This window comes from Branchiostoma belcheri, unplaced genomic scaffold (assembly GCF_001625305.1).
Source record: "Branchiostoma belcheri isolate BF01 breed outbred unplaced genomic scaffold, Haploidv18h27 scaffold263, whole genome shotgun sequence".
Lineage (NCBI taxonomy): Eukaryota > Metazoa > Chordata > Leptocardii > Amphioxiformes > Branchiostomatidae > Branchiostoma > Branchiostoma belcheri.
The window spans coordinates 192650-207365 of NW_017803869.1; the positions used below are offsets into that span (position 1 = coordinate 192650).

Below are 14716 nucleotides of genomic sequence, written 5' to 3' on the forward strand. Positions count from 1 at the left end.
TTAAGTTCCAGCCACTTTCATTTTCTGTTGGCTCTAAAATTTATGTTCCACTGTAGAGACTTGAGATTGCAACAAAACCTTTGCAATGGTCTAATGTATGTAGTACTGCTTTTATGAATTCCATTAAATTTCTTACTCATAGATACACAAGAATTCAATAGTCTTTATGGTTGTAGGATGCAGCTTCGTGATTTCGAGAAAGTAAATATTTCTTCCTCTGTGTTTTAGTTATTACATCCGTGAATTCCAAGGTCTTTTCTGTGTGGGACAAGAATGTCCCCTGTATGAGGTGCCTGGACCTAACTCCAAAAGAGCCAACAACCATGTCAGGGACTTCCTCCAGGTAACAGGGCTCACCTGTAACAGACAGTCCTTCTTGTTAATAATAAGTACATTTGTAGGTTACATGATTAATATATAGTACAGTGGATTCCATAGTTCCCATTTAGAACTTTTATTCAGCCTCTGAAGTGTGATGGGCTGAATAAAAGTTCTAAATGTCTTATTAAGGGACGACTGCCATGTGTGAGATGTTGGTTAGCTTGCACGACTGTATCTCTGTGTAGATATATTTTTCTACATTGTTGTAGAATTGTCACCCATCTTTGAGCAATGTATATTTATTGTGAGGGTTTTCCCATAGGTTTTCATCTACCGACTGTTCTGGAATGGTAAAGACAAGCCACGCAGAATCAAGATGGAGGACATCCGTAAGGCCTTCCCAACACACTCTGAGAGCAGCATCCGCAAACGGCTGAAACTGTGTGCTGACTTCAAGAGGACTGGTAAGACTCTCAACTACCTATTGCCATGTTTCATTTAATTGCTCGTCCATTGTTATTCATAGACCTTGCAACAAAAACAAATCAATATATAGGTGTGAAAGAACTTTATTTACAGGTATCCTTATTATTTTGAAGCCAAGTAACTTCTGGTGTACTAGCTTTTTTAGGACAGAAATCACAACATGTTCCATATATAGGGATGGACTCTAACTGGTGGGTACTGAAGCCAGAGTTCCGACTGCCTTCTGAGGAAGAGATCCGAGCCATGGTGTCCCCTGAACAGTGCTGTGCTTACTACAGCATGCTAGAGGCAGAGCAGAGGCTCAAGGTACGACCAGCATTTCTTCTCACTCGCGTATACTTGTAGTAACAATGCCCCCTGGCTGTAATCCACAGCATTGCATGTTATATACATGAGTGATGAGTATTTCTGATGTTTTGTTATTCTTATAAGATATATAACTATAGCTTGAGATGATTTGTAAATGGTTTATTACAATTTCTTGTGAGCAAGTGTGTCTATTGCCAGTACCCCTGTGCATTGTGAAACGCTTACATGTATGTTGTTTTATTCTCCTGTCTGTAGGATGCTGGTTATGGTGAGAAGTCTCTTTTCGCTCCAGAGGAAGAAAATGAAGAGGAGTTCCAGAGAAACATAGATGATGAGGTAAATACTTTAGTCACCTTGAAATTTTCCTATCGTGCCAACCACCTTTCCTTTATCTTGGGAGCTCATGTGATACTGCAGATACTTGATGACAAGAAGAGGAGGAGTGTTTGTGGATTTAATGTTGCTCCTCCCCCTCCAGGTGCGCACGGCTCCGTGGAACACCACCCGAGCCTTCATCTCTGCCATGAAGGGTAAGTGCCTGCTGGCTGTGATGGGCGTGGCAGACCCTACCGGCTGTGGAGAGGGGTTCTCCTACATCAAGGTGGGCATAATTATGTCTTCAAGGAAGGAGTTAAGGAAGGCAGAAGTGAATAAAGAATGAATGAAAGGCAGCAGATGAGTTGATGGATAGGTGAATGGATGAATTGATAAATGTAGGAAGATTGGATGTACAAATATTTGGAATGGACAAAGGCATGAATGAATTCCTAATCAAAGACATGTTTAGGGAGTGTTGTTTGAAAAGAAGTAAAGCATCAGAAAATGAACTTTGTACCAAAGTACCAATTGGCTATTATAATGAATGATTCCTACAGGTTCCCAACAAGCCCCAGTCCTCCAAGGACGACAACTCGCCCCAGCCCGTGAAGAGAACGGTGACGGGAACGGACGCAGATCTGCGCAGGCTCTCCCTGAAGAACGCAAAACAGCTGCTGAGGAAGTTTGGTGTCTCTGAGGAGGAGATTAAGAAGCTATCAAGATGGGAAGTAAGAAGATCTACTGAACAGCAAAACAATCTTGACCTCAGCTAGGCTCTTAAATTCTGATGTCTTATCCTAAGGCATGGATGTTTGCAAAAATTATGTATCTGATTGAAACCCAAAATATTCTTCCTTTTCTTTAGCAAGTGACTGAATGTCCTTTTCTATACACATTTCATAATTTTGATGGCAAGTGTAGGACTAATAAAGATTCGAACAATTTCGCAGAAAAAAATGGAAAAGGATACTATTGTCGTAGAATGTCAAAATCCATTCCAAAGAAAAAGAAGGAAACAAATGAAAATGAAGAGTCTATTATTCACCATACCATACTACCATACTCTGTGTGTTTAGTCATTTGTTCAACCTTTATGACCACATAGATTTCATAGTGAAGGCAACTTTTTTCTTGCCAAACTTTATTAATTTGCATGCTTGATTGAGAATGTCATCAATATAATCAAATCAACATGGCCTAACTGTTGCCACCTTGTCCCCAGGTGATAGACGTGGTGAGAACCATGTCCACAGAACAGGCCAGGTCAGGCGAGGCGGGGATGAGTAAGTTTGCCCGCGGGACTCGCTTCTCCGTAGCCGAACACCAGGAGAAGTACAAGGAGGAGTGTCAACGGATATTCGACCTTCAGAACAAGTATGGAAAACTGGTTCAAAACTTGTCAAAATTTTTCCCCATTGAGATACTACAATGATTTTGTAAGCTGTCAAGACCAATGATCCAAATGTCTTTTGATACGTGTAACTACAGATATGAAGCAATAGTCTAAACTCAAAAGTAGTTTTGTTTTGATTAACTGTAGCCCCAATTTTACAAAATGCTGAAGGTTATGTCAGGCCAGTTTATGTTGAAGTTTTGGAAATCTAAATTTTTTTTCTTCTTTTTTCCAGGGTCCTTTCCTCAGCCGAGGTCCTGTCCACTGATGAAGAGAGCAGCTCTGCTGATGACAGTGACTTTGAGGAAATGGGCAAAAACATTGAGAACATGCTGGCCAACAAGAAAACAAGTCAACAGGTCTGTCTTCACGACTAGCATCTGGGATTCATAAATGCCTGAACTTAACCTAATTTGATAAAAAAGGGGCAGTAGCCATGTATTTCTATGACTGCAAAGTTTAAATTTAGTAGTGTGGTAGAGATCCTTTCCTTTTGTGCAGTTTATTCAAATGGCTTCTTTGAATTGCCAGGATTTGGTATTCCAGTGCTAAATGTTACTGCCTTATGCTGACAAATATTCTGTCTGCCAAAGTGTCTCTAAATTTCTGTACCTTTCCAGATCACTCGTGAGAGAGAGGAGGCCGAGAGGAAGGAGCTACAGAGGATGATTATGGGGGAGGACACCAGCAAAGATAGGTGACTACAGTATTTTCTTACCTACACAACACACTCTGGGATCTCAGCAGATGTGTTCTAGTTTGAGAATTTGTAACTTTCATTTTCAAATGTACATGTGTTTACAGTTTGTATTAATATCTTGTCCCTACAGAGACAAGGATGATAAGAGGGAAAGTAAGCGTTCCTCGTCTACCGGCACCCCCATCCCTGGAGCACGTGGTCAGGATGATGACTTGGAGAGCATAGGCTCATCCTTCGTAAGTCCCTGTAGGAAAGGAGAAGTGATCTCGATACAGTTTTAGCTCTCTTTAGTGCTAACCTCCCACTGGTCATGACAGAGAAGACAGACACTATGTACAGTATTTACAGCTTTCAACAAGCAGTATGAACAGTGGACACAGCTTAATCCCCCATCCTAAGGACTGTGACCCTTTACAGTAGCATGCAATCTCCCAACCTCTTGGTCCAGAGGCAGGGTTGCTAACCACTGGACTATGCATGCTTGATGTGATCATTGACAAGAAAGAAAAATAATGATTTTATATGTACATGTCTCATAGTCTCATAGCCTTTTACTTCAATATATCATTGCAAAAGCAGTAAACATTACATGTTGTTAAAGAAGTCTTTGTTTTCCAGACTGGTCGCAGACTGAAGATCTACAGGACCTTTAAGGATGAGGATGGGAAGGAATACGTCAGAACAGAGACGGTCCGCAAGCCCTCTGTCATCGACACTTACGTCCGCATCAGGACAACCAAAGATGAGAACTTCATGTAAGTTTGGCTTGTCCTACCCTTCCACACTTGATAAGCTCAAGAAAAATGTCTTGTAATTTCTCTTCATTAGAGGGCATTGTGAACAAATCAAATCACATGTTTAACAGGCAGTCTGTTAGTATTGACCTATACACAAGCAGTGGTATACAACTGATTTGGAATATGAGCTTAACCTCATAAGTGCACTATTTATCCCTCATGCAGTAAGAACTGGCTGGCCCAGGATGAACAACACAAGGAGGAGATGAGAAGAGAGAGAAGAAGGTTGGTTTGGTATATATGTTTGTGTCAAGCAGAACATATAAAATACAATGTACACAGATTTTTATCCACATTTTGACATCTTGTTTGTATTTCTTTCAGTACTCAGTATAGAGGGTTCAGGAGAACCTATTGAGAATGAATATATTGTTAGTAAACTCTTTATTTTCCTTCTATAGAATTCAAGAGCAGCTAAGACGCATCAAAAGGAACCAGGAGAAGGAGAAGATGGCTCCTCCCCCCAAGAAGAAAAAGAAGAAACCAGATCAACCCCCGCTCAAGGTAAATGAAACTAGCAGGACTAAGAAAAGATGATGAGCTTAAGATGATAAACTTAGGGCTCGAAATCCCACCTGTATATGCAGTTTAGTGCAGCGTATTTTATTCATGAGATGCTCAAATTGACATACAAGCTGCTACTCACTGGGGTCATGAGACTGAAGATGCTTGATTTGAAACTTCTTCCTCCATCCCCTCGGCAGTTGAAGTGCGGTGCCTGCGGACAGATCGGCCACATGAGGACCAATAAGGAGTGTCCGCTGTACGAGCGGAGCCACGCCCCTCCCTCCCATCCTGTTGCCATGACAGAGGAGCAGGAGGAGGAGGTGGAGAGATGTACCATCAAGGAGGATGAGAACCTCATCAAGGTGGAGGGCACAAAACTCATCCTCGGCAAGTCACTCGTGGACCAGTAAGTACTGCTCTACAACTGAGGAAGAAGTCAGGTCTTTGTTTACTCTTTCATTCATCGACTTTCCTTCTGTTAATTCTTTTACTCAGTCATTCACAGACACCTTGTCATTCATCCATTTCTTCACCCATTTCTTATTTCCATCAATCCTCCATTCCTTTCATTCATTCAGTTATTCAAACTCCATCCATCCATCTAACCTTCCATCCATCCATCCTTCCATTCATCCATCAATCCATCATCAATCTATCATCCATCCGTCCATCCATCCATCCATCTGTATGGTTTATCCCCAAGGACTTTTGTACATTGTGAAGGATGTCATGTATACCTGGCTTGTATAACTGTGCACATTCAGGGCTGCTGCAGTCAGGCGAGAGTCCTTGATTCTCAAATTCCCCAAGGCCATGCAGCCGAAGAAGGATGAGAAGAAGAAGAGAAGAGTGGGGACAGTCACACACTGTGATTACCTCAAGGTGGGCAGCGTCTTCTCACGTTGTCCTTTTGTTGTATGCTGCTTTTCGTGGAAAATAAAACCTCCATGTATGATATCAAAGTATTATAATAGTAAGATGCTAAACTCCAAAGAGTACACAAGGATCAAATTTGAATGATCACTGTCGCCTTAATCAGGATGATTAATGACCAATCACTTAAAACCCGTGAGAGTTATGGCTACAGACACATGAATTACATGTGAATTTCCGTGATATCACAGTGTTATTTTACTTGGAGAAAATGCTTTAGTGAGAACCACATCCTCAGTTCAACATGTGTGTCTATAAGTGCTTCCAAATCATTATTTTCAGAGACCCAAGAAGTCGGCAAATCGGCGCCGTACGGATCCTGTGGTGACACTGTCATCCATCCTGGAGAACTTCCTGAACGAGATGCGAGACCTGCCGAACACGTACCCCTTCCACCAACCTGTCAACCCTCGCATGGTGGTGGACTATTATAAGATAGTACACAGACCCATGGACCTCCAAACTATGAGAGAGGTCAGTCACACAATGCACTGTAATTCACTTTATGTTCACGGTAGAAAAATTTCTCGGTCTGAGAAAAATGGAGTTGTTTACAGAACTATATGTTAACAGTGGTGGCAGGTGCAGGAAAAAGAGTTTAAGATTGATTTGTTAGCAGTAATGATAAATTCACGGTACAGAAGTGACTGAAAACCGTGAACATAAAAAAACAGGTACCTGGAAATTTCTCTAGGAGTTCCTCATGCTGTATTTCCCATGTGGATTGCTAGGTGGCGCACTTGTACAAACCAAGAAAGGTATCTCATGATCCATAATGTAAAGGTGTGGTTTTTCAGCAGTACAGGCAGTGGTTCATATGTCTATATTCTGTCCCACAGAAACTGCGTCAGCGGCAGTACCACTCTCGTTTGGACTTTGTGGAAGATGTTAAACTGATTGTTCACAACAGCACACTGTACAATGGTGAGTCCTTTACTCTGCCCTCCTCAGAAATACAAACTTCTAATCATTGTCACCTATCGCTCTAGTTATTATTCAAGATTAGGAGATCTGGTCTCAGGGCTGATAGTTTGAAAAGGTGATATTCACCTGCTATGTACTCTGTTACTGTTAGAAAATTCGCTCTACTACTGGATAATGTGTCAGTGTCAATTTTTGTGGCACTATCCAAGTGTAAACAGTCCATCCCAACGGTTAACCCATAAGCAGAAGTTTTAGTGTAGATGTTCATGATCCACCCCAGGTGCGAAGAGCCCTCTGACCCAGATAGCGCAGGACATGCTGGGTGTGTGTGAGAAGAGAGTAGCAGAGAAGGAGGATAAGATCACCCGTCTGGAGAAGGCCATCAACCCTCTCCTGGACGATGACGACCAGGTGGCCTTCTCCTTCATCCTGGAGAACATCATCACTCAGAAGATGATGAACGTGCCAAATGTAAGGCTTCTCTCATGTTTATTTTTTTCTTTTATTGTGTGACACCTCAGGGTGACAACTAAGAGTATCGTCGATTGACGGTTAGATATCCAGGTGATAAGATGCATAAGTAATTGTTACTGAAGCAACTGTATAGATTTTGAAATTGAATGTCTAAGAATTGTTTTCACATCATTTACATGTCAAATCATACGTTTTGGATAAATACTTTACTATAAATAACTACTTGAAATGACAGTTTCCGAAATTTATCCAATTGCTTGAGTAACAATATTACTGGTGTAACTAAGAGGATCCTGCACCAGATCAACTAGTCATTATGTACTTCGCAGATAGCAATAACTACAGTAGCAGTATGAAAGACATAGTGTTATCAACAGTTTATGTTTGTAAAAAGTTGTAATGCCGATATGATAATCTTAATGTACAAGGGATTGTAATGAAAGAGACTCAAAAATGTTTCTGAATCATATTTTCTCCAGTCTTGGCCCTTCCACCAGCCAGTCAACAAGAAGTTTGTACCAGACTACTTCAAGGTCATCTCACAACCCATGGACCTGGAGACACTCAAAAAGGTAACTGAAGGTGCAAGAAATATCAAGGATGTGGAAAAAAGTTACCATGGTGTTTAGGGTTTACATAGCTCATCACTTTGTTGTAATTAGAGAATCTGCATTCTGGGCTTGAAAACTGATGTTTGATTTCATAATTCCACTGGAAAACAGATCCTTAGAATATCTCTTTAAAATTATTGTAGAATGTCATATTTTTTCACTCAAATCACTTTCAACGCTGAAGAATATGGGGTTTCCATGTGTAAGCGTGAGAGTTATAGTGAGTACTACCAGGGCAAATGTGTTCCAAACCTCCCAACAAATGTATGTCTGTTTTCTCTGCACAAACATAGAATGTCCAGTCCCACAAGTACTGAAACCGTGAGGCGTTTATGAAGGACGTGGACCTGATCCACAGGAACAGTGTCAAGTACAATGGGGCAGACAGCCCCTTCACATGTACCGCTGACGAGGTCGTCAGGTCGTGTAAGCAAACTCTCGATGAGGTAAAACTTCTACATGACTTTATTGTGATGTCTGTGAATGGAAGTTAACTTTATTTTTTGTCTTGTGGTAGTTTAGTGTGTAATATTCCTACAGTTGGTAAATAGTTCTTGAAGGTTACGTTAATCCAGCTATTATAACACAGAAGTTAGGGTAGTCTTTTCCACTTATTCCTTGCTATTCAAAGAAAATGCATGTTTCACTCATGCATTGACTATCCAGTTCAATGTTTGTTGTTCCCCATTTCTTGTGGGCTAGATGTGCTTGCACACTGATGCTGAGGCTTTGGTGATTGGAACCACTTTATAATAAAGGTACTTGTAAATCCTCCTTGTAATTTTTGTCCAGTACGACGAGCACCTGACGCAGCTGGAGAATGACATCTGCCACGCCCAGGAGGCGGCCATCGCTGCCGCCATGCAGGACGAGGATCAGGACGGCAGCAACCTGCCCTCCAACCCTAACAGTCCACAGGTATGTGCATTTTTAAACTTCAAAACCAATGTTCTACACATATATCTAGAACAGAGAGTTCAGTGTTCTAGCCAGCATCTGTCTTTCTGTTATTTGACAAAATTTTACTGCTCCTGGCAGACAAAAATTTTGCCCAAACCAACATCTTTGATGGAAATTGGGTGTGCAACAGTAAAGATATGGCAAGAGATGTCATTAAACTAAGTTTTTAATAGTCTAGCAGCCAAATTTACTCATCTAAATGCAGGAAATATCATTTCTTACTAAGTTTACATTCTGGGTCCAATAAAGAGTGTTTACAAGGCAGAAGAGACAGTAGCCTGAGGTAGTGTATGATGTGTTCTCCCCAGCCTGGTGATGGAGATATGGAGGAGGACAGTCTGATGGACAACACCACCACGGCTCACGATGAGAGCTGGGAGAGCGCCCCGCCCATGGAGCCGCAGCCCGGCCCGTCACGGGAGTCAGTTGGAGACTCAGACTTCATCGACGTGGTGGGAGACGAGGAAGCCATGGTGACGGACCGGTCCAAGCGTGTGAGGGGGGAGGAGGGTACAGGTACAACACTGTCTGATGTTACACTTTATACTGAAGAAAGAAACTTTTGTTGCAACTTCTTGCCCGGAGGCTAATAGCACTAACATTAAAATAAAATTAAAGGGTAGACAACAGATAACAGTATAATATGTATCTACTCTAGTAAAATTTTGACACTTAATTGTAACCTATTGGGTTCGACTTGTTTTGCTGAGAGAACAAAGAAAGTGACAGAGAAGACTTTTTGTCTGTAGGAGATCTCAGTGAGGAGAGCTCGGATCCACATGTGTAACACTGTACCAGGATTGACGTTCAAGTGAGAGAAGTGTCTGTCATCATCAAACTCTTATATAGCTCTTAAACCACTAGAAAGATTTAACTATGGTTAACCATTAAAATATCTTGTTGTCCTGTTGTCCAGGTAAGCAGGGGGACAGTTGATGGAGGACCTGCTGGTGTCAGAGAGTGAGAGTGACGCGGAGAGCGACCTTCCCTACACCAGACAGGACAGCGACCTCTCCGACTACTATGATCAAGGTGGGGCATCGTCTAGTATAGTCTGTGTTATTTTGTAGTTGATAATCTTAAAATGCAGATCAATGCTTTTTAACTTGTAGCTTAGAGGAGCTATGGTCAAGAGAAGGAACACTTTGAAAGTTCTTACAATCGGAGTAATTTAGCTGCATTCCCACACTTCACATGACATGTGTATGTACAAAATGAGACAATTTTACAAATTATGTATGGTGGGAAGTTGCCATGGTTTATACATTTGTAAACACTACATCATTTCTTACCCTCCCCCAGGAGACAATGGTAGCAGCCGGCCTGTGTCTGCTGCCTTTGACAGCTACCAGAATGAGGACTCCAACTTTGACTACAGCTATGATGTGGAAGGTCAGCTACTCTCTTTAGATCTGTTACTGGTAAAAAATAACACATGAAACCTCTTTTCTGCTAGATTCTAGGCGTTAAACCCATTTCTTTTTGTGAATCAGTATTAACAAAGTCTATTGCTCTAAGGGTCTAGCCAGCACCCGTTTTTCTGTAACTTGCTGGACATGTGACATGTGATGGAAACTTTTGGAAACCAACCCTCTTTACATCTCAGTTACTTAAAATAACGTAGAGTAGAACCTCATTTCTGCTAAATTATTGGCATTGAACCCATTTCTTTTTTTGTACACAAGTGTTGACAAACTCTGTTGCTCTTCAGATGAAGACAGCCGTCTCCCTGATGAAGACTCGAACCTCCCGACCGACCTGAACCTGTCTGAAGATGACGATGAGGAAGACTCTCGTTACGCGGATGACAACGCCCAGTTCCCTGACATCAGCAACCCGTACTTCCCGCAGCAGCAGCCACTAGCACAGCGCTCGCTGCAGTTCAGCGACCAGTTCTTTGAGGAGGTGAACCAGGCGGCCGGAGGGGATTCCCTGCAGGCAGCGGAGGGGCTGGACACCAGGGACCTGGTCGCTCAGGCCATGGCGGAAATCGACAACAAAGAAAGTGACGGAGAAGACTTTGTGTCTGTGGGAGGAGATCTTAGTGAGGAGAGCTCAGATCCAGATGTGTAACAATGTACCAGATTGATGTTCAGATGAGAGAAGTGTCCATCATTATCAAACTCTTATATAGAAACCAGTAGAAACATATAGCAACAGCTAACGGCTGCTAACCCATTGAAGTATTGTTTTCTCGTGAAAAGAACAAAGTAAATAATTAACCCACACCACGGTGTTTTGGTGTTAAACTTGACACAAAACTGTTTAAAATGCTTTTTGTATAGAAAAGAGAAGTAAGACATGGATTTTTCTTTGTTACCAAATGTAAAGCTTGTACAGGAAAATAGAATGCCAGATATAACTGAAATATAAAGATGCATCTTTCGGATGGAAATTTCAAGCATATGGAAGAAGGCATAAGACTGTACCTGTACATAAATACTTTTGTTACTCTGTGAAGAAGGTATACCTCCTGGTGGAGTATCGTGGGTAGACGGTTTTTCGTCTTCAAAGTCAAAACACTGGGTTCCCTTTGTTTAATCGGCATGCAATTTCATACGTCATCTGCAGGCATGCCCGTGTCGATGCACGTGTCTTTTATTTTTACCGTTGCTGTTTTTGCCGTCAATGTAATATTTACAATGCACCCCTACATTTATGAAGCAAATTGGAATGGTCCAGAAAACCCGTTGTTTTGAATGGGGGGGGGGTGGCTTCAGGCAGATATGGGGAGGGGTCGATAAGTAGTACCAGATGTTTCGGCCCTTGTATAAGATATGGGGCCATTTTTGGAAGATGTTCACAGTAAAAACGCATTGTTCTGTACAGAGTATTACTGTGTAATTGACATGTGGTGTCCATGGTGATGCACTTCTTTTTATTTTCACCATAGCAGTTTTTATATTGAAGTACATGCATATTTTAGAAGCATCCCTACTTTTACAATCCTGTGGAATAGGCCGTTTTGATATCACATAATTCCTAGCCAGACAACTAAATGGTTCATATACAACAGCATACAGCGTATGTAATTGATGCAGTCTATGAAAAGCATAAAATTAGCTATATTAGTGCCTGGATTTTCATGTAGGCGGAATCAGCATGAACAAAAGCGCTCAAAAAGCGAGGGCGCATACATGAGGATGGCATTCAGCACCAAGGACAGGTACGTTTGCACAGTATGCGCCCTTTGCCATTGTGAATTTATCGTAGACCGTGACAGTTCCACTTCTACCTTCCTCAAGTGCATGCCATTTTTTTCTGTAAGGTTTGGCCAGCTTTAAGAAGTCCCAGTACTTTACGGACGCTCAAAAAGCGAGCGCGCGCGTGTGGTTTTTACCATACATACTGTGTGTTTTACTATGAGGCTGGCGTTCAGCACCAAGGACAGGTACCGCTTGCATTAGAAACATGTGGTGCCGAGGCTGATTGAATTAGCATATTCCGGCTACTATACTTTGACCAAATTGAATACTTATTGCTGCTGACACTGCCTGTGTATTATTTTGACACAAACTAGTCCGAAATTTTGAGCAGAGAGCCATAAATTTTCTGTGGGGATTGATTTTTGGCGGTAAAGTAGTTGTAGTTATCAGGGTAAATTAGACCAGCTGTTGTACACAGCTGTGTAAAAGTCACAGTGGTACGGTCCACTCAGTCTGCGTCTGTCGGAGCCACGCGGGGAAGACCAGGAATTATTTGTCAACCTTTTGGTAAATTTTCGGCTTCCAGTTAGAAAAATATTCATTCTAACTTGTAAAAGAAATCTTCGGGGATGTTTCTACGGCGGAGTTGTGCCGTTTTCTGGATTTTGGTAGAAGAAATTGCGGATTTCCTGACGTCGTGGATTTTGGAGAAGACGAGAAAATGGCGCCCGAAGGCTGGCGGCGTGGTCGTGGGGAGGGCAGAGTTTTCACAAGGTAAGGCAACTAGCCGTGCCGTACAATTTACTTCCACAAACTGATAACACGTTTCGGTATATTCGTGGTAAATTTGTGTGATTTTGAGAATGCAACACGATAGTTTGTGTAGTTTTAGGTCGTTGTTGTTTCAATATAACGTTACGCATCTCACTGTGGTATTCATGTCTTCTCCCAGAATATCACTGTTAGGTATTGCTACTCTTGAGTTAAATTTTCAAGAGAAAAAAAATGGGACATTTGTTTCTGTATACCTGGTCTAATAATTTTGCCCCTTGTCTGTGAAACAGAAAGGAAACATGGGTAGAATATTTGTGAGAATTTCCCTCATGGAAAACACCAGAAATTTTGCCTATCGATTTGCATGCAACATTTCTCTTCATTTGGCTAAGTATTTCAGACAGGGATAAAATGACACCACTTTAACTTGTTTCTTGGATTTGCCAGCCTTTTTTCCTGATTAAAAAACATGTACATTGCACATGTCAGTGTTCGAAATACCTGTCTGCAATCTGCAGATAGATTTTCAAGATTGCAGAAGAAAAATTTATACAATCTGCAATTTTGCAGAAGGAAAAATAGACTCCAGATTCAATAGTTTTCAATTTAGCAAACTAGCACTCTCAGGTCCTATCAAGGACAGACAACCCTTGAGCTCCTGTTCTGAAACAACAGGAGCTTCTTCACTAATTTGCATCATCCTTGTCTTGACTTGTCTATCTTTTGTTTCCCTTTGGACTTCCAAAAATTTGTCTTCACTAATTTGCATATCAATCAATACTTCTTGCTTATAAACCTGCAGTTCTCCTTCAGTCTCTTAGTGTCACTGAGTGATGAGAAACGTAATAGTCTGACCGTTTTAGGTAGCACCAAAATTATATACAGCTACTTGAGTAACTGTTTTTTTTTTGCGTCTTTTATTAGTATGTTTTAGTATGTTTTTGCAGAAAGTTTTTCCAAATTGCAGAACAAAATTTTGACCCTTCTGCAATATTGCAGAGCACTGAAAAAAAGTATTTCGACCACTGATCTGAGTTGGTAAAATACATAAAGGAAATTAAAGTATTTAAACTGTTCTCCAACTCAAAACACGAAAATAACTCACCAAAATTTTCAAGTGTCCACAACACTTGGGTCATAAAGACTGAGCAATTCAGTCAAAAATTTGGTGAGTTATTTTCATGTTATGAGGAGTCACTTCATCTTTGGTATACCACCATTAAATTTCTAGAACCATCCTACAATGCAAAACAAGCAACCCTTTTCTGTCAGTGACAATACATTTTTGCTTCACAGATATCAGTATGCTACAATTAAACAATGACCAGAAAATCGACTTTGAAAATCCTGTTTTAATGTCTTGAAAATGCTTTGGGTTCCTTCAAAGACTGACACAGAGGGGACACTTAAGGACTGGGGAGGTCAAGGAGTCTCCCCCAGACTTCTCCTCCCCCTTAAGGAGGCGGCCCAGTCCCAAGGTCAGGTTCTTAAGGGGGCGGCGGAGTCCCAAGGTCAGGTTCGGGCGTGTGTGTTTGGTTAACCCGAGCTTCAGAGACAGATTAGCTGGATGACTGAGTGGGTTGGGCCCGCCCTCTGCTCATAACAGTTCTGTTTCTTCTTAGCCTTTCCCCACTACATGCCCTTTTCTGTAAAGTATAATTATTTTATAATAGTGAATGGATCATAAATTCCATTGTCAAATATGACATTTCAAATGATATCCTGGCAAATATAGACTAAAATTGGAGGTGAGCTATATATTTGCTGTTTACTGGTGTAAGTGGTGTGACTAAAGTATTAAACTTCATACATAGTACTGTTAAATATACCAAATGAATACAGATGATCTTTCATGCTATTATATTGTCAGTAAACAGTTTAAGAGTGTCTATCACATCAGTGGAAGTGGAAGCTTGCTGCCCGATGTGCCATTCGGCACAGGAGGAACTAAGATAAGATAAGATAAGATATCACATCAGGATCCCCAAACCTGCAGAGTTATGTGATAAACTCCAATGTGAAGTGTAAGGTTATGTCTCACATACTGATAAGTGCCTCCAGTA

General features: G+C 41.3%; 4 protein-coding genes across 4 annotated transcripts in view; all 4 read left to right on the forward strand.

The window, feature by feature from the left end:
* Positions 1-8188, forward strand: part of LOC109472044 (transcription initiation factor TFIID subunit 1-like) — a 42641-nt gene extending 34453 nt beyond the window's left edge. The window contains exons 16-35 of the mRNA XM_019771617.1: positions 229-343; positions 644-785; positions 983-1113; positions 1372-1452; positions 1595-1717; positions 1992-2162; positions 2657-2808; positions 3063-3186; positions 3448-3524; positions 3658-3763; positions 4146-4282; positions 4490-4549; positions 4726-4828; positions 5029-5237; positions 5596-5713; positions 6047-6238; positions 6604-6688; positions 6969-7159; positions 7642-7734; positions 8067-8188. Coding sequence (XP_019627176.1) covers positions 229-343; positions 644-785; positions 983-1113; positions 1372-1452; positions 1595-1717; positions 1992-2162; positions 2657-2808; positions 3063-3186; positions 3448-3524; positions 3658-3763; positions 4146-4282; positions 4490-4549; positions 4726-4828; positions 5029-5237; positions 5596-5713; positions 6047-6238; positions 6604-6688; positions 6969-7159; positions 7642-7734; positions 8067-8090 — 2434 coding nt within the window. The 3' untranslated portion in view covers positions 8091-8188. The remainder of the gene's footprint in view (positions 1-228; positions 344-643; positions 786-982; positions 1114-1371; positions 1453-1594; positions 1718-1991; positions 2163-2656; positions 2809-3062; positions 3187-3447; positions 3525-3657; positions 3764-4145; positions 4283-4489; positions 4550-4725; positions 4829-5028; positions 5238-5595; positions 5714-6046; positions 6239-6603; positions 6689-6968; positions 7160-7641; positions 7735-8066) is intronic.
* Positions 1-14716, forward strand: part of LOC109472046 (transmembrane and TPR repeat-containing protein 3-like) — a 66391-nt gene that overhangs the window by 35845 nt on the left and 15830 nt on the right. The gene's annotated exons all lie outside the window — the stretch shown is intronic.
* Positions 8106-9669, forward strand: LOC109472043 (transcription initiation factor TFIID subunit 1-like). The gene is made up of 4 exons (XM_019771616.1): positions 8106-8219; positions 8566-8691; positions 9042-9249; positions 9650-9669. The coding sequence occupies exons 1-4, from the start codon at positions 8106-8108 to the stop codon at positions 9667-9669; spliced, it is 468 nt and encodes a 155-aa protein (XP_019627175.1).
* LOC109472047 lies at positions 8566-11556 on the forward strand. The gene is made up of 5 exons (XM_019771622.1): positions 8566-8691; positions 9042-9249; positions 9650-9765; positions 10036-10125; positions 10445-11556. Exons 3-5 carry the CDS (start codon positions 9669-9671, stop codon positions 10804-10806), a joined length of 549 nt encoding a protein of 182 aa, XP_019627181.1. The 5' UTR covers positions 8566-8691; positions 9042-9249; positions 9650-9668; the 3' UTR covers positions 10807-11556.

Bases quoted from the DNA above. Each gene is read 5' to 3' on its own strand.
- LOC109472047 (XM_019771622.1), top strand. From the start codon at position 9,669: ATGGAGGACCTGCTGGTGTCAGAGAGTGAGAGTGACGCGGAGAGCGAC. The intron at 9,766-10,035 runs GTGGGGCATCGT...ACCCTCCCCCAG, and splicing joins CTCCGACTACTATGATCAAG to GAGACAATGGTAGCAGCCGG. The intron at 10,126-10,444 runs GTCAGCTACTCT...GTTGCTCTTCAG, and splicing joins CTACAGCTATGATGTGGAAG to ATGAAGACAGCCGTCTCCCT.
- LOC109472043 (XM_019771616.1), top strand. From the start codon at position 8,106: ATGAAGGACGTGGACCTGATCCACAGGAACAGTGTCAAGTACAATGGG. The intron at 8,220-8,565 runs GTAAAACTTCTA...ATTTTTGTCCAG, and splicing joins GTAAGCAAACTCTCGATGAG to TACGACGAGCACCTGACGCA. The intron at 9,250-9,649 runs GTACAACACTGT...CCTGTTGTCCAG, and splicing joins GAGGGGGGAGGAGGGTACAG to GTAAGCAGGGGGACAGTTGA.